The sequence below is a fragment of the Myotis daubentonii genome, chromosome 10 (genome assembly GCF_963259705.1).
Source record: "Myotis daubentonii chromosome 10, mMyoDau2.1, whole genome shotgun sequence".
Taxonomy (NCBI): domain Eukaryota; kingdom Metazoa; phylum Chordata; class Mammalia; order Chiroptera; family Vespertilionidae; genus Myotis; species Myotis daubentonii.
This window is the reverse complement of record NC_081849.1, coordinates 61,364,749-61,387,024: the sequence shown is the minus strand read 5'-3', so window position 1 is coordinate 61,387,024 and position 22,276 is coordinate 61,364,749. Positions and strand designations below refer to the sequence as shown.

General features: G+C 42.4%; 1 protein-coding gene across 11 annotated transcripts in view; it reads left to right on the top strand.

Moving 5' to 3' along the window:
- RAPGEF5 (Rap guanine nucleotide exchange factor 5) overlaps positions 1-22,276 on the top strand; it is a 203,805-nt gene that overhangs the window by 112,118 nt on the left and 69,411 nt on the right. For all 11 annotated transcript variants that reach the window (XR_009454766.1, XR_009454765.1, XM_059712536.1 and 8 more), the window contains one exon: positions 1,089-1,214. Coding sequence is in view for 9 of the 11 variants with exons in the window: in XM_059712536.1 (XP_059568519.1) it covers positions 1,089-1,214 (126 nt within the window). In the remaining 2 variants the exon portion in view is untranslated. The remainder of the gene's footprint in view (positions 1-1,088; positions 1,215-22,276) is intronic.

Genomic DNA, 22,276 nt, shown 5'->3' with positions numbered 1-22,276 from the left:
AAATCATGTCTTGTTATGTCAGTATGAAGCATTTTGTAAAGAATTTGAGCAGAAACAGTTCATAACCTGTGTTATAACAAACATATTGTTTGTCTAATCAAAGTCCTAGATTCTTCTCCATATTATTATTACTCAGATACTTTGGTGTAATAAAAAATATGTTTTATGAATCATTTCTAAACCCTGATGAAATTTTAAGCCCTTTATTTCAGATTTTTTTGTTTGTTTGTTAATCCTCACCTGAGGATATTTTTCCATTGATTTTTAGAGAGGAAGGGAGGATAGGAAGGAGTGAGGGAGAGAGAGAGAAAAAGAGAAAGAGACATCAATATGAGAGAGACACATGGATTGATTGCCTCCCACATGTGCCCCAACCTGGGCTAAGGATCAAACCTGCAACCCAGGTGCATACCCTTGACCAAAAAGTGAGCCCACGACCCTTCCATGTGCAGGCTGACGCTCTAACCCCTGACCCACCCAAGCCAGGGCTCCAGATTATTTTTAATAAAATTTTCCACTGTATTTTATGCAACATTGGGGATCTTCTGCTAATAACCCATAGTAACTTTCCAGTTGTGGGGGGAAAAAATTTTAAAAAACCTTGTGATCTTGTTAACTGTGTATTTGTACATGGGATGATCTGGTGGAGCTAAAACATTAGGAGGCTGTGTCCTGTTATTTTTAGAACTCTGTATCACTTCGCCCTTTTTGCCGGAGTGGTTCCTGGCTAACTTTCCCATGAGTTTTTAACCTTCTTGCTAGGCCTTGCTTATGTAACAGGAAACAGGCTGTCAGGAACAAATAGCAGCATATCAGGAGCACACGTTAGTAGCAAATGATTTAGTTTGCTCTGCCCTCGCTCTCTTCAAGTAGACCGATCCATGCTCTCCACCGTGAGACTTTTGGAGTGGCGTTCCTAGATTAAAATCATACAATTTCAATCTGGGAAAGGCCGGCTTTTTGACCAAGACCATGACTGGGTCCGGGCGACAGAGGAGATGAGCGTGCATTAGGGTGAACTCTGCAGCGGTGTCATGTCCTGGGACTGCGGGTTTAAGTACATCTTTGCCTTTTCTCCGACTCTGAAGGCGGGGGTGATGTGCAAGCTTCAGGAGAGAGAGGACATCGGGCGCATCGAGCTGGTCCAGAAGCTGGCAAGGGAGAACTGTCAGTTTTTGCAGACGGACAAAAAGGAACAGGACAAATCTGAACACGTAAGCCCTTTTCCTCTTGGGGGTGCAGGTTTGAAAGGGTGGAAAATGTTTCTGCCTGGTTGTATGCTTGAAGGAAAGAACTTTTTATTTTAAATTCCTTAAGGTTTGACTTTTTATGTTCCCCTTTCCCCACCTCCTATCTCATCCCCAAAGGCATCCTCCTTAGTAAAAATGACAGCTCCGGTCCAGTGGTGTATGACACTGGGTTTATAAGAGAACTCCTCTCAAAAGTAAATCGTGTAGAAATGTAAGAACACATGTAAGCAGTGATGTTCGCATGTCTACGTATGGTCCTGATCGGATGGCTTTCAAGTTTGACTTTGGGAATTTCATCCCATCAGAAAGTTTGTGGAATATGAATTTTGAAAGAACATGTACCTTTTATGTTTAGGACAGGGGTGGTTCTAGTTATCAAACAAATGTATCCTAAGTCCCTAGAAATAGACAAGATGAGAAGAACCGATTGTAGAGGCTCTCACCCAGCGGGAGAGTCAGAAGGGAGTTTTCCCAGTGTCTTACGAATGTTTGTGTTCCAACAAGAGCTATATTGTTCGCACATAGTGAAACTGGAGGGAAGGGCCGCTGTGCCCGGCTCCCCTGAAAGCAGTCATTCAGATTGAGCCTCAGACCCGAGACCACTGCTGTCATGGCCGGGAGACAATGGAGCCACTTTCTTCTGCTGCACATTGTTGTCTGTTGACTTTCGCTGTTGTTTGTAGGACTTCACTCTCGGTGCTGAGCTAGCCAGAGTTGCTCATGAAGGGAAAATTCCTCAGTGCTTATACACATGTCTTTCTCTGACATGTTTTTCCTTGGAATTTTATTTTCCACCCTTTCCAAGGGGGAAAAAGCGCTTCATGCCTTTTCTGCTCCAAGGCCGTCAATACCAATGCCAGGCTTTCACTGAGCAGGAGAGGAAAGGAGGCTGGTTAGTGCAGTAACCACACCTCTCACGGTGTCACTTCAGATCATAGCAACTGGTGTCGCAAGGGACAGATAACTTCGCAGTTTCTGAGCCTCGTAACTGAACTATTTCAAGGGTGACTGTTTGATTTGACAAATGGAGATGTCGGGAGCCTTCACTTTGCTAGGCACCGTTGAAAAGTTTAGGGACTTGTTTACGTTGTTAAAAGCACCCTGAAGGTAGACAACATCAAAGACTGACTCCTGACCCCTTCTATGTCCTTAGCATATTTGAATATCCCAGCCCATGGCTTAAATTTCTCAAAAACAGTATTCCTTTTGATAAATTTTAGTTAGAAGAGCAACAGTTTTCACCTGCCATACTTCATTGATTTCAAGATGCACATCTCTCCCACCTTTTAGCACCTCTGAAATCAGGATGAGTCTTAATGAATGATGACATAAAAGCTTAGGTGTGGCATTTTTCTTTCCAACTAGCCCTTAAAATGAGTGATATATTTTATAATGCATTGCATATTCAACTCAGGGGAACAGTGATTACCTGAGCATAGGGCAAGATCTTTTAAAATCAAACAAACAATAGAGTACCACTTCACCAAGATTAGAAATCATCAGCCTTAGGCCACATACAACTTTATGCTTATTTAAAAGGTACCTGTGTTGTGTTTGACTTATATTTAGTTCAATTCAGAATACTAGAGTTAGAGCTAATTGAGAACATAATGCCCTCTGAATATGTCATAATAGGAATATGAACTTGGTGCCAATAATGGTAAAGACTTTTAACTTGAGACAGAAATTTAGTGGTAGGAGATGTGCAACTCTGCTTATGTTATCTACTCTGTCATCTTCAAACATTCATTTTAAGATTGTAAAATAGAACACGAAGGTTTTATTTTTGTTTGTTTTTTTACTTCTCGCGTGATGTCATAACAGGGATGCACTAACAGCCGAAGTGTTGGTGCTTCTGGGAGGAAAGATGGTGTCTAAATAAACACGAGCATCAAGGCCTTTTCTCTGTAGGCTTTTCCTACTGAAGCTGACAGCGAGGAAAGGTGAGGAGCTTTTCTCCTCGGTGGTGAATGTAAAGGGAGGCATTCCGCGCTCTCCTTCCTATAGGATGACACCAGTTAAACTAATCAGCTCTCAATGCTATTTTTCTTTATTTTTAAATGTTTTTATTTTTATTTTTTCAATCACAGTTGACATTCAAGACTATTTAATATTAGATTCAGGTGTGAAACTAATATACACACGTGGACAATCGTATACTTTACCAAGCATTCTCCCCAGTAGTTCCAGCACCCACCTGGCACCAGACATAGTTAGCACAGTATTATTCACTGTATTCCCTAAGCTGTGCTTTATGTCCCCATGACTGTTTTGTAACTTCCAATTTGTACTGTTTAATCCCTTCACCTTTTTCACCTAGTCCCCCCCCACCCCAATCCCCTTCCCCTCTGGCAACCATCTGTCTGTTCTCTGTATCTCTGAATCTGTTACTGTTCTGTTTGTTTGTTTATAGTGACCTTTAGATTCCACATATAAGTGAAAGCATATGGTACTTGTCTCTCTCTATCTGACTTATTTCATTTAGCGTAATACCCTCTAGGTCCATCCATGCTGTTGCAAATGGTAAGATTTCATTATTTTTTATGACCAGGTAATATTCGATTATATATGGGTACCACATCTTCTTTATCCAGCCATCTATTGATGGGCCCTTCAGTTGCTTCCATATTCAAAGCTGATATTCATTGGGTGCTCCACTAAATGGATTATTTGATACTAGATGCTTATACTTTTTATAATAGTTTATTAGTAATAAAAACCATTTGGTAGGTTATATTACTCTTGTATGTCTTAAGCATTCAGTATATCAATCCCTGTACTTGCACGTTGAGTTCACAGTGTCCATGTGGTGGGTGCAGCATTTTTCTTTTTCCTGCCCTTGTTTTCTTTTCAATAGCCGTCATCTGTTCTTACTCATGAAAACTCAGTTATAGCACACAGCATGTACAGAGGAAACTACAGTTTACTTAATGTAAACCCAGGTCTGCCGTTTCCTCTTCTTGTTATAACAATAGCAAAGCCCGAAATGACATACAGATTTCCTTTTTTTTAATGTTTTTTAAATGGTTCATCTACCTCATCTACTATTCCTGGGCCAATGCTGGTTCAGGAGATAGCCGTAAAATTCATTCCAGTTAGAATCCCAGTTGCCTATCGAGTCATTCTTTTTACTAAACTGCATTGCTTCCCCAGTTCTGGACCGCCATATCCCTTTTTATACCTATGTGCCAACATGAGAAAGCTACTTTGAAGTAGTACTGCATAGAGAAAGACATGAATTTGGTAGAATAAAGCTTTGGTTGCTGGTAGGTCTTGTTGCAAATTGAAGGGGCTCCGAGCTTCCTGAGGAGACGTTTCTAAGTTTTGCCATGATTATAATAAATGCCATGATTATAATAAATGCATGCCATTAGAGAAACGCTTCACTCTGAGCTTTTGCCAGGGTGTTTCTGAAATGAAAAAAGTGAAATGTATAATTATCACAAGTTTCTCAGGAAGCACCTGGTTTTCCTCTTTTCTATGAATTAGCTGTAGGCAAAATTACCCCGCATTTATTCCTAAGTGTTGAAAATTATGTGAGGACTTTAAGAAGGGGCCAGAAAATGGCTGTTTCTTTTAAATATTATGATAGTGAGATTAACATTTAGTCATTAATTATTTAAATAAATTACTTCTTATATAGGCATCCTATCTCCTCGTCTTAATTCTATGATTATATCAATAGAGGAGGGAGCATGTATTAGCAAATGGGAACTTTTGAGCTTGACCTTGTAGGATGACTGAAGGTCGCTGAAAGGCAGGATGGAGAAGAGTGTTTTAGGCAGAGGGACCAGCAGGAAGACACATGAGTTGACTCATGGGGAAAGAAGGCAGTGGGATGAAGGAGAGGTTAGGATTCTATTATGAAAGACCCAGTAAGCCAACCTAAGGAGTTGAGACTTGCTTTTCTGGCAAAAGAAAGCCATCAGAGATGGGAAGCGGCATAATTAGATGCGGTCTTCATAAGATCTCTCTCACATTTCTTTAGAGGAAAAAATGAGTGAGGGAGAGGAAAGTTTTGGAGGGAACCCTTAGAAAGCTATCGTAGTGAGTCACGTTGAAAGATGGAAGCCTACACCAGGGAGGTCACTATGAGAAATAAGATTTAGGTGAAATTTGCAGAATCTGATGGCTGGTAAGGGGTGCGCGTGTGTGTGTTATTTTATATTCAGCATTTTTTGAATCTGTATGAAGGTTTTTTGGTACAGTGTAGACACAAACATTTCCGTTTATTGCCAGGATGGTTGGTCTCCTTTGCCAAAGAGATGCATGAGACGTGCACCTTGCTTTGTTTTCCTGCAGCGTGTCTCCTAAGGCACAGGGTATTTATCTCGTTAACAAATTGTCCGGTGGGGCTCTCGACAACGGGGTGGGTGGGGACTGATGAACTTTCTTCTGAGACCAGACACCTTGGCAGAACCAACCGGCGAGAACCTCCGGAAGCCCCAGAAGAACCCGGATTTGGGGCCAAAGGTCGGCATTGCCGCGAGGATGTGCCCTCTTCCTTCAGATCGGACCGCGACTAGGGGCGCCCCCCCACCCCCCTCACCCGCACGGTCTGAGCTGGTGTTTGACAGATTAGGAGGCCAGGCAGCTGCCTCAGTAGGCAGCGCGGGGCTGGGAGTGAACTCAGCCTGATGGCCTCAGCGGTCACCTTTGGAGGGAGGGCTGAGAGGAGGACGGGAGCTAAGAGGATTAGAATCACCATAGATAGTCCTGAGAACGAGGGCCGATTGGGAGGACAGCCCTGCAGGAGAGACAGAACGATAACTTACTAAAACGGTGGGGGGAGGTGTGAGAAGGACCAAAGGAAAGGGAATGCAAAGGTGCTGGCTTAGTTGGAGTCCTAACTCAGCTTTGAACAGCTTATACACTGTTCACATTTTAGCAGTGGAGTCGCTGTATTAAAATATACGTTTAGCTACGGGTCCGTTTTTCTGGAATACAACGGCCCTATTTACCAGACAACCGAAACTTTTTCCTGAGGTGTAGTTTATGCTGTGTCGTGTATTAATTAACTGGGACAGTGGAAATACCAACAGAAAGTAGCTCCTGAACCGAGTTCCTGATTTCCAAGTTGCAGAAAGGACGCTCTATATAATGTACGTGTCAGCCATGCTGGGAGACACTTTCCCTAGGGACCCTGTCTGTCCACCCCCCACCTCATGCCCTCCCCTCTCTCCCGCTTTCTTCAATTCCTTTGTTAAGTCTGGGGACCCACCCTACTTCCTTCCCCGTTTCTCATGCACTTATGAAATAGGGTGGGAAGGGACTTTTCACGTTCTGAAACTGAGTCTTGGCACAGTCCGCGGCCAGGCCAGGGTTCCTCACCCTCAACCCCGACCGGGGCTTCCTTTTCCCTGTTTCCTGCAGCCTCATCCTGGAATTCTGCCTGCGCCAAAGGGTCCTTGGACAAGGACCACTAGGGCAGAAGCGGTTGGGAGCAATCTGGCTGCTGTCACTCTTATTTCACATGTTACACGTTGGTCTCTGCCTCTTTACAACTTTCATGTCGTCTGTGACTTTTTTAAATAAAAAGCCTAAATATCAGCTGAAAGCCCTCTTCTTACTGTGTGAAATACTAAAAGGCAAAGTGGTATTATCAGTCTATACTTCAAGTTGCATTATCCATCTAGTCAATTAAAGTTAAGAGCAATCTTGGCATTATTTGAAGTTGACCAATAATTTAGTTTAACCAAGAAACTACTTAAAGACAAGGAGAATTTTGTGACATTGCTGGTTGGTGTCAAAAGCCAGAATTCAGGTGTAATAGACAATTCCTAATACGTTAAATTGCCCTCCTATGTAGAAACCATGTTACTTTTCTTAATAACAAAACCCTGGCTTTGTGTTGGTTGGGTATGAAAGAACCCCTTCAGAGGAAATAGCTTCCTTGTGTGAATAATTTTAGTTCCTTTCTAACCAGAATTAATTTGGTCACCAGAGTAACACAAAAGTGGTCGAAGACAGTTCTTGCCTCCAGGAAGTGTACAATCTAGCTGGCTACATGAGAAACAGTAAGCCTTCAAGACAGCATTCAATAAAGTGTTTTAAATAATTCCACAGGCATTCAGAGAGTGGGAAATACCTCCCATAAACAAATTTCACAGTTGCTTCAATCATGCTCTTCAGACTCAGGGTTTACAAGTTCAGTTCGTTTCATGTACTCTTTAATGGGGGGGGGGGGAGAGAGAGAGAGAGAGAGAGAGAGAGAGAGAGATCCTCCAGAAAAGCGGCAGCCCGGCAGCCAGCGAGAGCCAGTGATGTGCTGGGTGCTGGAGCCATCTGCTCACCAGCTGTATTTTTAGGTTCTCACAAGAAGCCCATTGCACGTCCTGACAGTTGAAAAGATTTAGTTTCAGCATTTTTAAAGAGGGAGGAATTGGTCATTATGGGTTTTTTTTGTTTATTTTTCTAAAACTATCCAAGTTTATTTGAAAAGGCCCAATTAAGAAAAGTGATACTGGCTCAGTCAGTTTGATTGATCGAACTCATGTTCTTTAAGGATCTTGTATTCTCTATGGTACAGATGCTGCTCCCTGAGTTTAATAAGTTCTCTTTGATTAAAGTAGCCATAGCATCTCTAGTATGTTAGAGAAATCATTAAAGTGAAATATTGAAACATAGGTTATTTTTCTTTGGCTTTTGCCCTCCTCATTGGTATATCTCATTCTAGACCCCTGGCAACTATATATTCTTTTCTTCTCTACCCTTATCAAGACCTGATCTGAATTAATATAACAATTTTATTGCCTTATAGATTGTTGTCCGATCAGATAACACTAGAAATCCTTGCTGGTTCTGTTTCATTTGGGTTTATTAGTATATTGGACGCGTTAAGACAAACACGTAGAGAAAAGACGGACAGTCCTTCACAGACACGGGCAGTTCTCCACGACAGTGTGTACCACTGAAGCTTGGAGACATAGCGTGAAGAGATATCAAGGAGCAGAGAGACACAGGTACCAACTTATGACGTGCCTTCGGTCCCAGTGCTGCCCTCATACGTCACTGCCTTTAGGGAGCTAACGCTCCGCAGGGAACTCAGAGGCGAATTCAGTTCCCTGCAGGGTGTTACACAGGGTGCTATGGAAGCTTGTCCCAGGGAGCTCAGCTGGTCCAGGGAGACCTGCACGGGTCCCTGATGAAGAGACAGAATTAGAGGGGTCAGAAGAGTCACCAGGAGAAGTGGGAAGGATGGGCATTCCAGGCGGGGGAAAGAACATGTGTGATGAGCTGGAGTCTCATGTGGAGGATGCTGCCTCTCTGGAGGCACAACCAAGTCCACGGAGCGTAGGGGGCGGGGGCACGAGGGAAGAGGCAGGCCCGTGAGGGAGGCACAGGGGCCAGAGGATACAGGGCTGAGAGCTAAGAGCACGAGGCAGCCCTTGTGAGGAATTTAGTAGGCAAGAGAAAGACGGTCAGATTCGAATTTCTGAGAGTCCTCTGCGGCAGTGTGGGAACAGGTTTGCAGAAGAATGGGTCTCGCTCTCTGCTCTCAAAGCTCTCTCACTCTCCTTTCTTCCCAGTCCTCTCTGTTGGTTCTACCAGGCAGTAACGAGCATAAACACGAAGGCTCTGCTGTGAGCAGCTCAAGTCCAGGGACGTGAGCTAAAGTCCCTGTGAAGACGGAACGTCCAATTATAGCTCCAGTCTAGTTCATTAGCTTTATCCTAAAATATGCCACCACATCATCGCTTTCTTTAAAAAGTCGACTTTGAGTCAGTCCTGTTTTTTTTAGAAATGAAGTTTGAGCTTGCATGCAGCATGAGCACTTTCTGTTCACAAACACCATGCGGGCATATATGTTCACTTTAAATGTTCTCACTCTGCTGTATGAAGTTTGCCCCAGATTGATTCAGCCAAAGTTTGGTGATTTCTGAGTGATTTGAATACTTCAATTGATAAAGATGACGAAAAGGAATTTATAAAAGTTTTCCATATGAGATGCAAAGAACCATGTTTTTCCTTTTGCAATGAGAAGTGGGTGGAAAGGAAAAATTCCATCTGGCATACAGCAGCCCTAAATGTTGTTTTAAAATAACAAAAATAGAAGATTGCTGAAAATATCATAACAGAACATAACAGACTGTGGGCAAGTGTGCAGTACATATTTCTCTAATAAGTCAGATTAAATACCCATATTTGACTTAAAACATGACCATGTTCTTATTTGTCGTTACATGAAAATTTGTCTTTAATTTTTAAAAAATAGTCCACTCCATTCCTGAATGAAAAGGACTTGTTTTAGTCTTTTGAAGTCAATGTTATAGCAGTTAGGTTTACCTGGAATTAGGTTTTTCCCATTTTTTTTATTTTCCAATATTTTCCTCCTATAATAAGAAAAGGAGAAATAAGATATGACATGCATGTTCCTTTATTATACATTTGTACATAATTAAGTGAACAAGGCTCAACAATTTTAACAAACACTTGTAAATGTTCTCTTTGTTCAGGTTCCAGGAATGGCTGGGCATGATTGGGGCAAGCTGAGTCAGAATAAGGGATTAGGGGCTGCTTCAGATCCAAGAAACACAGAGAGGGAGAGAATAATGGTGAGAATAAGGTAATTAAGATGGCAGGAAGTGGCTTGGGGGTAGGGATTTATAAGGGGGCTCATGAAAATGTAATGAGTCATAATCTGGTGGTCGCAAAGGTGAGGGTGGGGTGGAATTTATCAAGGTAAAATTTTGGCCCTTTGCAATCAAAGAGGGGAGAGAATGTATAGTTCATACAGATGATTCTTTAGACTTTTCATGGTCTTCCCTTGGCTAGGATTTATAGAGGTAAAACAAGCTCTATACTGATACTCTTATGAATAAAGACGGCTAATGATCTGCAAAGGGCACAATGCAAAATGAAATCCCAAACTAAATTTTATGGTTGACAGATGCTATCACTTTCTCCCTGCTCAGTGCGCTTACTGTTATTATGAGTCCGGGGATTGTGATGTGTTGTTCTTCCCAATCAATCTGAGTACCATGGAGTTTTCCTCTGAGAGTCGCGGGCGTTGGGAAGAACTTTAGGGGTCATGTGTCTTGATTGTTTGGGTAAGAAATCATTTCATTCAAAAACTGGCACCTGCTCAACAGGATTATAGAGTTCCTCTAGAATGGGCAGTAAATACTGTACATCCCATTAATTCTGTTGGAAGTTTATTAAACACAAGAAAACATTTAAAAATATTTTCATTGATAATAGTCTCTTAGTGAAATAGATACCCTCTCACCTCTGTCATCAGAAGCAAAGGGTCATGAATAAAAATAGCAGTGATCTTGCAGGTTTGTTAGAGAAAGTTGTCCTATAGTCTTTGTACTCTTACCTCTCTGTGCCCCTGAAGTTGTACTTTGTGGGGCCCTAATGCGAGGCTGGCCCCATCAAAATGACCCTGGTCCCCATGAAACGTTCTGTCGAACTGCTTCTCCCCTAAGTATCAGCAATTACTCCGTCAGGAAATTAGCACAGCATCTCCTGCAAGCAGGCACAAAGGATTTTGTCAGCAAAAAATAAATGGGACCATTCAGCAGTTCTTATGAAACACCCATAGGGAAGCAGGGACCTAAAAATTATCTCTGTATTAAAACAATACTCAGATATGACTCTAAAAACAGGGGAATCCAGAGGGTAGTTGAAGCCATGGAGATAACACTGTCTCTTCTAGAATTTGTATGGCTCAAATTTTAAAAGATGTGAGTAGAACTACAGAATATAAAATGGCAGAGACGGCGCACACGTGGCCCAGGTGGTGCGGAAATTTACCTGCAAGTTTGAGATGAAGGGCTAAGCCAACAAGGTGATGAAGGGAAGATTTCTACCTGGGATAAGGCAGGATTCTGACTAACCCTTAAAACCCAAGAGAAGGAACCTAGGAGTAAAGCAGAGAGCCCACCCTATTCGTATTGTCCGAAGGAATATAGTTGGCTGCCAGGTGCTTGTGGTCAGGAGTATTCGTGACTTCTGACCCGTTAAGTGCCATTTCCATTGTGGTTCGGCAATCAAATTTGACCTTTATCTCAGTTTTCAGTAGATCCCATTTCCGTCCCAAGTCAGTAAATTCCTGCCCTTGGGTATTACGCATAATCTTGGCATAGACAGGAGATCTGCACAGACCTGAGAAAAGTCCGCCACACCCTGGAAAAACCCTTATTAATAAAGCTCAGGGTGGCCCTAGGTCTATTCAACATCTGCAGCTGCTTACTCCCCTGGGCCCGCCCTCGGAGGTCTGCCAGTTTTGCTTCTTAGCTCTGGCTTCTACTTTTCTGCTCCACGTGTGGCTACTGCAGAACCTTTAGGGAAGGGTGTATGAGGGTGTTTTGATGGTCCCCTTTTGGCCCAAACCTACGTTTTGAGACTGCTTCAATCCAGAATAGAAAAGCCAGGAATGGATTACATGAATCCATGAGTGACACGGGATGGCCAGCTGCAGACCTCCCACTCTGGGGACCCTAAGAGGAAGCGTTGGGGAGCACAGGCCTATGGACGACCCATATGAATTGCATGTGTCTTTAGCTGAGTGAGGGGAATTCAGTCACTTACATAACTTCACTGGGGTCTTCAGACAGAGGCCAGCATCCCTCATCACGCCACCAGAGACTTAGTTTCTCTACCGTCGGCAGTTTATCTCAGATCCCACGCTTGAGCTCATGGAGGTCATTAGAGGGAATCACACTAGATCAGTGGTCGGCAAACTGCAGCCCCTTGAGTGTGGCTCTTTCACAAAATACCACATGCAGGCGCGCACGTACAGTGCGATTGAAACTTCTTGGCCACACTCAAAGGGCCAAAGAGCCACATGTGGCTCGCGAGCCTCGGTTTGCCGACCACGGCACTAGGTGAAGAGGGGATTCAGCCAAATCACTATTTAGCTTGTTCCTACCAGACGTGCCATTCAGCCACAACACATAGAGCTGACCGTTGAGGGCCTAAGTAATTTTCAGTCTCAGGAGGATTTTCCCCTTTTCATATACAGAGCACATTTTTAAAAGATCTGGCTAAGATTAATTTATTCTTGCCTCCATGCATTGGGAAAAGCATTTGTTGAGTACCTGTGAACCAGGCATCACAGAAATAGGACAGAGAGAGAAGTGAACCAGATCTGATTTGAGCCCCACAGGCACCCACCATTTAGTGAAGGAAATGGATGAGAAAACAAAGGCAGCAAAGAGGAAGAGCAGTTAACAGAGAGCAGAGAATTTTAAAATAATAAAAACTACAAGGAAGAAAAGCAAAGTGTAGTGATGACTAACCACATTTCCCCTCCCCTTCCCAGTATGTACATTATGAGGCTTTCCTTATATTTCCATAACATACGTTACTTAACCATCTCTCCATTTGGGGGGGGGGGGGGCGTCAAACGTGTTTTCAAAATTTTGCTATTCTGAATGATCTGACATGCACTTCTCTACAAAAAAATCTTTACCTAATTTATATTTCTTAAGGATAAATTCCTAGCTGAGTCATTACTACCTACCTACAGGTATGAACTGTGTTATCTCTTTTATGTTTTTGTTTAACTCCTTTTCAAAGCGTGTTCCAGTTTTCACTTACTTCAGCAATACATGAAAGTACTTGCTTTGTAATGCCCTCGCCCTCACCTTCACCCCCATTGAGGATTATGATTCTTAGGAGGAGAAACTAAATATTTTTGTCAGGATAATGGGGTAAGGAGATACTGTTTTGTTCAAATTTACATTGCTTTTCTAGAGAGGTTGAATATTTATAATTTATATTAATCCACTTACCTTTCTTTTGTAAATAATCTATTTCCTTTGCCCATTTTTCCATTGGGATTTTTCTCATTAATTTGAATAAGTTCTTTAAATATAAGGATATAAATCTTTGTCATATTTGTTGCATGTAGTTTTCCCCACTTTGTTTCTTTCCTATTTACTTATTTTTATACATTTGAGGGCAAAACTGTTGGTTCATGTTTTTAATTTAAAATTGCTTTTTTTTTTTTTTTTTTTTTAAATATTTTATTGATTTTTTACAGAGAGGAAGGGAGAGAGATAGAGAGTTAGAAACATCGATGAGAGAGAATCATCGATCAGCTGCCTCCTGCACATCTCCTACTGGGGATATGCCCGCAACCCAGGTACATGCCCTTGACCGGAATCGAACCTGGGACCTCTCAGTCCGCAGGCCAACGCTCTATCCACTGAGCCAAACCGGTTTCGGCTGAAATTGCTTTTAAAATTAGAAAGCCCTTCCCAAACTTTTGGCCAAATACTTAACTTTATTTATTTTCTACTATTTCTTCTAGAGTTTTCACTCAGGTCTTCAGTGTTGCTGGGATTTATTTTTGTAATGTGAAAGTAAGATTTCTTGGTTAGCTATCACATGCAAAATTTTCTTTCATTTAATTTACTATTTTGTTACCCACATTAAAAAATCCATTTTATTCTGGAGGAATTGAAACTCTGTTAACAAACTTCCTCCAAACTAAATATATTGACTACAAATTTCATGAGTGACATTACCTCTCTGAGCTTTCGTTTTCTCATTTCTAAATTTAAAGGTGAAAGATGTAAGGTTTTTTCTAGCTCTAACATTCCTTTCTTAAATGGAAGACACACATCTCCTCAAGTTCAGCAGCATCCATACTTTTGGGTGTTGTACAGTTTGGGGGAAACTGTCGCCACATTAAATGGATGCCAATTGATTATTCAGGAGGCTTTGAGTTTTTACTCTGGTTGAATATGCCTATCAATGCCAAGAATCATTCTGTTCTTTTGTGTTCTAAAAATACTCCTGTGGATAGAACTTCTGAAAATTTACTCTCTGTGAAATGCTGTTGATATGGGACAGATGGCTGAGCTAACATATCCTGCTAAAAAGATCTCTGCTATCAGGGTATTAAAGCCATGTTTCAAGTCAAGTCATTAAATATTTGGAATTGTTTTTCTGAGTTCAGAATGTCCTGATGAGGACTGAGATACGGAACTCCTGAATAATGACAAACTAAAAAAATACTTGATTGTACTGCCTTGAACTCCTCGGAATGACAGGAAAGTGGCCTAGTTGTTTATACTGGCTAAAGTCATTAACCCCTATCTACAGCCCAGCTCCAAACCACTGCTTCTAAAAAAATGCAAGTTTTTATCTCTCTCATAAAGAATCTGCTCTTTGCAGGCAATCCCATGTTTTACTTGAACTTTTATCCCCAGCGTCTAGCACTGGGCTTTCAGTTACTGTTTGTGGGCCTGAATCGGGCAGAGAAGGCAATTGTGGGTGATTTAGAATCTTTCCCAAGCTCAAGCCCTCAGACCAGATCTCTCCAAATCCAAGTTGTACCAGCTCCAGGATTCCAGCTCATTGGAGATCAAGCTTTAAATGAAATGGCGTGTCCCTCGGGAAATTAACCTGGAAATGACAAAGCAGAAAAAGCTGGGAGGTCCATGTGATAGTCAATTTGTAACTGTGGACGAGCCTTTGGGAGAATTCATACTTGCTGAAGAGTAGACACAAACTTTGAAACGTCAGTGAGTCCATTTATGAAGCAAGGATCTTACCTGGGCAGGTTTCGTCCTCTTTGTCACCCAGGTGCAAATCAGTATTCAGGAAAAGAGAACTCTTTGGGGTCCATCACTTAAATACTTCCCTTTCTTTTCAGTTCATTCTTCTTTCCCCATGTACCCATCCCCACCCCAGAAAAAGAGAGAGAATACCTCCTACTGTGCAACCAAATTTAATTTGTCTTCTTTTAACCTCCTCTCTTCCTTTTCATTTCCTAATTCTGTTTGTTTGCTTCTCAAATAGTGTTAACAATATTTTGTTGCATTTTCAAATTCTCTTAACCTGTTTTAATACCAACTTTCCATGGCTGTGCAATGGGCCAAGAGTAACAGGATCTTACCTTTCTCCCAATTTGTTGCAAACAGTGGAATGAGGTTTCTGAGGCGGTTACTGCAGAGACGAAAGGCGTGCTTCTCTAAAAACATCCAGGAATGTACGAAACATGAAAAAACAAGGTGTTTACTCAAAATGCTTTGTATCTCCATGCTCCCAGGCTATGTGATCTAGCAGTTGCTATGGTAACTAGGAATTTTTTATTCCATAACTTCTACAAGTACTGAGGCTGCCCTTTTTATTAATGCTTTGCCCTCGCTGAAGTTACACACATGCACATGTGTACACACAGACACGCAAGCATATTTGCATGCACACATGCAGACACACACAAGTAAACACAGAAGGAATTGAGAGAGTTGTAGCGTTCCTTGACTTGAAGCCTTTGCATTTTCTAAGCATGTTAGTTTATGGTATCTTTACATTTTATTTTAATATTTTTCCAGTTTTATTGAGGTATGATTGACAAATAAAAATATCGATTTAAGGTACATGATGTGATATTTTGATAAACCTATACATTGTAACATGATTGCCACAATCAAGCTAATGGACATATCCAGAGACAGAGAGAGACTCTGGAGAGCTACTCTCTTAGCAAATTTCAAGTATTCAATGCTTTTTAAATGTGAAGAATGCTGCTTTTAGATGTGTTCAGAGTTAAGAGCTGGTTTTTTCCATAATGAACAAAATAAACCGACCAACAAAATAGAACCAGAGGCATGGATACATGGAACAGACTGACAGAGGGGAAGGGGATGGGCGAGACTAGATGAAGTAAGGTGAAGAGATTAGCCAAAAGCATATATGAACACCCCATGGACACCGACAACAGTGTGGGATGGCCAAAGGCCAGGGGAGGGGGATGCACGCAGGGGCTGGGGAAAGGTGGGCAAAGGAGGGACATGGGAGACAACTGTAATAAAAAACAGCATTCATTACATACAAATAAAAAAGTTAGCTTTTCCAGTATTCCAGTTTATGAATTAGGTCTTAACCAGGGGCATTGCCTAACACAGCTGAGTTTTCAGTGAGAGGAATTTGGAAGGAGAAACCAGAGCCATAAGGATCAGTGAGGGCTAGCTCTCAAGGCTGCTCTAAAATCCACACTGTCCTGTTAAAGGTTTTGTAAAGCTGCTACCTGGAATTATTCAAACCCAGGTGACAAGTATGTCCCCTACAAGAATATAGAGCAGCCGTGGGCAAACTACGGCCCGCGGGCGGATCCTGTCCGTTTGAAATGAATAAAACTAAAAAAAAAAAAAGACCGTACTCTTTTATGTAATGATGTTTACTTTGAATTTATATTAGTTCACACAAACACTCCATCCATGCTTTTGTTCCGGCCCTCCGGTCCAGTTTAAGAACCCATTGTGGCCCTCCAGTCAAAAAGTTTGCCCACCCCTGATATAGAGACTTGGAGTCATAATTTAGCATAGGTTTTTATCCCACCTTGGGCTGCTTGGGAAAGTACCAGTTTGACATTTTCCCTTTAGAATAACTATGCATGTATGTTACACACACACACACACACACACACACAAACACACATACACACACACATGCGCGCGAGAGCAGATTTGAGAATTCTTAGAAACTAAAAGGTATTTCTGTATAACATGTATAGTGTCATTTCTATAAAATCTAGGAAGCAGGATTCCAGATTGATTTCTTTTTTAAATCTCAGATAACCTATGAATTGTTTCTTGAGGGTCACCAATAATACGAAATGGAAATAAGTGCTGTTCCCAGCACTGAGTCATCCACATTTTTGCAAATCCCAGTGCGGCAGAACCTGTTGCAAGTATAACTCACGGACAGTCGGCATGGATGCCATGAACTGACAGAATTTTCTGCAAGGGAGCAGTCAGCATCCTTTAGCATCAGCAAAGCTGAAGCATGAACAGGACAAACCAACAGCAGCAACAAACAAGGCATGGAATTCACATGTGCAAAGTATTGGCAGAGTTCTCTCCAGTGATCCCAGGGATTGACGGTTTCCCCCCTTTTGCTTCCACGTGCTAGGAAATGCGGAAGGATCTAATTTAGAATTTGAAGGCATCTCATTTCTCCTGGTACCTTCAATAGGCCTCTATCAGACCATGTATGTCCAAGGCAGTGCCCAAGGTGCCCTTTGACCTAGGCCTCTTGATTCCAGCTCAGCTCTTTATATATATATCTCCAGGCCCACTAACCAGGGGGCAGGGGAGCTGGTATATGTATCTGATGAGTCTTAGCAGAATGAAGTAACCACCATGTCTGGAACGGAGGGACAGCAGAGGAGCGGGGTTCAATGGCTTTGCCCCAGTGGCCGTGGCTGACGTCACGCCTTGTTTGTTGCTGCTGATGGCTTTTCCTGTTTATGCTTCAGTTTTGCTGATGCTAAAGGATGCTGACTGTTCCCTTGCAGATAATCAGGAACCCCACCCAAAGACTCGGGGCTCATAAGGCGTTAACTAACTATTGAAATTATATTTTAAAAAAGGTAAGAGTGAGAGACAACTGAACTTCATTTCTCCCTTCTTTGAGATTTGATCTTCTAGAGGGGTATGGCTTCTTGGTGAGAGAGACTTAATATGAAAGGGTAAGGTGAGTGGCGGAGAGACACAGCCCTCCACTCCCATGAAAGTGATCCATTTCCTCAGCCCCAGGTCTCCAGCAGGGACTGTGAGCCTTCTTTCCTCAGGTTCAGTGAGCTTTGCAATTGACTCCCCTGGTGGCTTCTGGGCGCCCAATGGTGCACACACCTCCATAAGGATCAGTTCTCAGTGCAACTAAAAAAATGTGAGGACATTATTTGTGTGTGCTTTTAATGGGGATTTTAAACACACATACACATAAACAAAATTGTAGCAAGGCCCTGGTACAAATCCAGCGTTGATGTTACTATACTTGGGTGTCATACAAATGCAATAGTTGGTATATTTTTCTGCATCCATTTACTGAGGGCTTTCTCTGCCTCCAGCATTAATAATTGGGTCAATTATGAATTAGTTATTATCCCATTTTACAGGCAAGAACACTGATGCTCAGAGAGATTGAGCAACTCGGTTAAGATCACCCAGCTAGTAAGTGGCAGCTCTAGGATTTGAACCCAGGCAGGTCTGTCTTCACTTTGGTGTTGCTATCACTTTAATTTGACTTGGTTCATAAGTTCTTTTAAGGGTTGCCATCATCTGAGTTTAATTTTTGTACTAAGAATTGGTTATTACCCATGAAATAGACGTGGATCACACCCTTTGCATGGGGTCTAGCAGGAGCTTGGTAAGGTGTGTGAACTGATAAATTACTTTATCTAGTCATTGGTGATCATAGGGTGGTTAGGGTGAGACTATGCTAGGCCTTTTGCATACACAGTTTTGTGTTCCTTTAACATATTCTGAAGGGTGTAACAGCCTCATATTTCAAATGACACATTGGGATTTCAGGAGTCCACCTTCCCCCTGGAACACAGCCATTGAATGGTGGTAGGATTTCTCTCCAGATTAGGCAAAAGCCCTGTCCTCTCAGTACCGTTGGAGGCCTCCTGGGAAGTTGGGACCCCAACCTTTCTCTAAGGACAGAGCTCTCCCTGGATGAGAAGGGCCTCAAAGTCAGAACCAAGCTCCGTTTCTGCTGCGGGTGATCTGTGCCTGTTAATCTGACTCTGTGCCTACATCTGACTATGGAGCCTGGGTACCTAGCCACAGGTGGTCTCCATCTTGACCTGTGCTCTGTGGACTTCTAGCTTAAATTTCCCCTTTCTGCTCTAGCCTGCTCTCTGGACTGTGTCCCTCTGTGCTGAACCTCTGCCTCCTTGCCTTTGCCTCCTCTCTGTCCTTGATCTTGGGCCATTCTGATGTATAGTGTCTGCCTGCTCATCCATCATTCAGCAGGCCATTCATTCATTTCCCAGGCACTGTTGTTCTGGATGGTGGGATAGTTCAGAGAGCAAAACAGACCAAAGCCCTGTTCTCACACAGCTAACATCAGAGAGGAACTTGTCCTGCCACTCCTCCACTCTCTTCTCCTCTCCATCCCTATCGCTAAATTTGGTCATCAACCAAGAAATTTTATTTATTTACTTATTTTTAATATATGCTTATCGATTTCAGAGAGGAAGGGAGAGGGAGAGAGAGATGGAAACATCAGTGATGAGAAAGAATCATTGATCGGCTGCCTCCTGCATGCCCCACACTGAGGATCGAGCCCACAAACCGGGCATGTGCCCTGACTGGGAATCAAACCGTGACCTCCTGATTCATAGGTTGATGCTCAATCACTGAGCCATGCCAGCCAGGCAACCAAGAATTTTTATACTGGAACTGGAGGACTTGCTGGGAAAAGTTTAATACAATTTAGGCTTGTATGATTTTTAAAAATCAACAGTAACAATCTGTGATTTAATAACACTTCTCAAAGGTCACGTGGGGAGTGTGGAGTGTAAAGCAAATTGTAGGGTGTGAATTGCAATAAACTGATATGGGTATTAGACAAGACAGAGTGTTCAGACAATAAAGCATGCAAGAATTAGATTAAGTCAGGTAGGAAAATGCTAACATACCCTGTTCTAAAGCTATTAGAGTGTGAGTTGATTTCCTGGCATTAAGATGATGGATTGCATGGCCTGTGAGGGGGCATCTAAATTCATCAGTTGACACAAGCTTCTCTGGAAACCGAAAGGTTAGGTGTGCTGGATCATCCCCATTCCCATCCCTCCTTCACTCTGGCCCTGCTCTGTGCTGCAGGCCGTGAGTCCTGACCTCTATGGACTATGGATTTTTGTTTTCATGATCGCTTGCCTCCCACTGTCCAGTGGCCATTGGGAAATGCCACAGCACATCAGCGTGTAGGAGAGAGGGCAGGTTCCTAGCCATGACCACACCCCTCGGTGACTGCAGCTCCTCCTGGGAGCCTCTCACTTACTCCGGTAGCTCCCAATGGGATCCAGTACTCACTCTTGCCCCTCTTTGCTGGTTTATGGTTATCTCACCACTTTTCGGTTCATTTCCTCAAACCTACCTACACTTCTGTAAATAGTCCCTTCATTAAACATTAAAGATGAATGTGCCTCTCTTTTTTTGCCAGAATGATCCATTAAGCTAATAAAGCATATTGAAATATACTTGGGATGCAAAGATATTGGCTTTATACTTCAAGATTTTACGGTCTATCCTCAGCTCTCCTGCTCTTTTCTCCCATAGGTTTACTAGCGGAAGTTGGCCTCAGGATCAAATTCCCAGCTTGCCCTAATTTAAGAGCTCTTAAATTTAAGAACTCGTTTTACATGATAATCATTAGAGGCAATAAGATTTAATAAGTACAGCTCCCCTCTCACAGCCAGAGCTTCCTATCCGGTCATGTTTCCTGGTTTCCTGTGGGAGTTCGTTCACATTCCAGAACAGCTTTGTGTTGGCTTCACACCCATGGAAGTCAGGCTTTTCCTAGATTTTGTAACTTTGGGGATGATGAATCCTATTAGTCCCATTTAGGCTTTAATTTGGGTTATTAATCTTAGTATATGTAGGATTTTAAAAAGGAACCAATTATCATGATTTAAGTACTCTGTTTCTGCACAAAGATGTATTTGCCAGGCCAGCACTTGGCCGTCCGGTCAGTCTCAACCACCACTCACCTTGACACACATCTGCTTTACTAATCTCTCCTCAGTGTATGTTCCTAATCAGGTCTATCTTGCCAGCAATATTTTTTAAAAATCGGTTTACTTTTTCCCCCCATGAGAATAAAGAATCATGAGATACATTGTCAGCAAATTTTATGAAGGTTGTTCTCAGGCAAAATTGGTTTTGGCCAGAAGAGATTTTTTTTTTCCAGATAAGTGCATCCATTCTGCTGTACCCACATTAGCAGGACAAGAATAGATGCGATGCGGGCACTGGCGGTTTGGTGTGCAAGCTGTGTGTGAATTTCTGTAGTACAAGATGAGAAGACACACCTAACTGCTAACTCACGTGCATCTTTGCTCTTTCGGAAGGACAACACTGTGGGCTCCTGTGAGAAAAGTAGAGTCAAGACAGCTGAATTTTGTAGAATCTTGGTGTTGGGAGAGACACTGAGGTCATCTTGTCCAGCTCCCACTCATTGAAGAACTGCCTTCCCTGGTTCTGTAATATTTTAGACAGGCTCTGCTCCTGTATGCACTCTGACGAGGGATCGAAACTGCAGCCTCTAGATGTACAGAACAATGCTCCAACCAACCGAGCCACCCGGCAAGGCTACCCATTTACAATTCTGTTCATTTATTTATTCATTTAGTAATGTTCTTTCAGTATCTGTGATGTGTCAAGACCTGGCTATTCATTGAGAATTCAAAACTGAAGAGGATATGGTACCTGCCCACAAGTGAGTTTATGCTTTAGAAGGGAGACAACAAGTGCATCAGCGTGTGCTCCTTGGAATGCTGAGTCAGAAGGACTCATGTGCTGCCCAGGGGCCAGCCAAATCAGACTGGGGAGATGGCTCTTGAAGTCAACTTTTTGGGGTGAATAAAAGTTAAACCAAGAAATTATGATATGCCGAAACCGGTTTGGCTCAGTGGATGGAGCATCGGCCTGCGGACTGAGGGGTTCCAGGTTCGATTCCGGTCAGGGGCATGTACCTGGGTTGCGGGCACATCCCCAGTAGGGGGTGTGCAGGAGGCCGCTGATCGATGTTTCTCTCTCATCGATGTTTGTAGCTCTCTATCTCTCTCCCTTCCTCTCTGTGGAAAATCAATAAAATATATTTTAAAAAAAAAGAAATTATGATATGAAAAGAGTAATAACAAACTATTGCTATAAATGCTGTCTTAGTATATTCCAGCATCTATAACAAAATATGGCAAACTAGGTGGCTTACATACAATAGAAATTAATTTCTATCAAGGTACAGGCAGGTTCAGTGTCTGATGACGGCCCACTTTCTGATTCATAATTGGCCATCATTTTACTGTGTCCTCACATGGCAAAAGAGATGAGGGATCTTTCTGGGGCCTCTTTTGTAAGGGCACTAATCCCTTTCATGAGGGCCCCACCCTCATAACCTAATTACCTCTCAGAAACCTCACCTCCAGACACCATCATACTGGGAATTGTAATTTGATATATGAGATTTTGGATGGGGGACACAAGCATTCAGTCCATAGCAAATGCCTTCCTATAAATAAACATCTTCAGTTACCGTGTTCATGAACTTGAAGG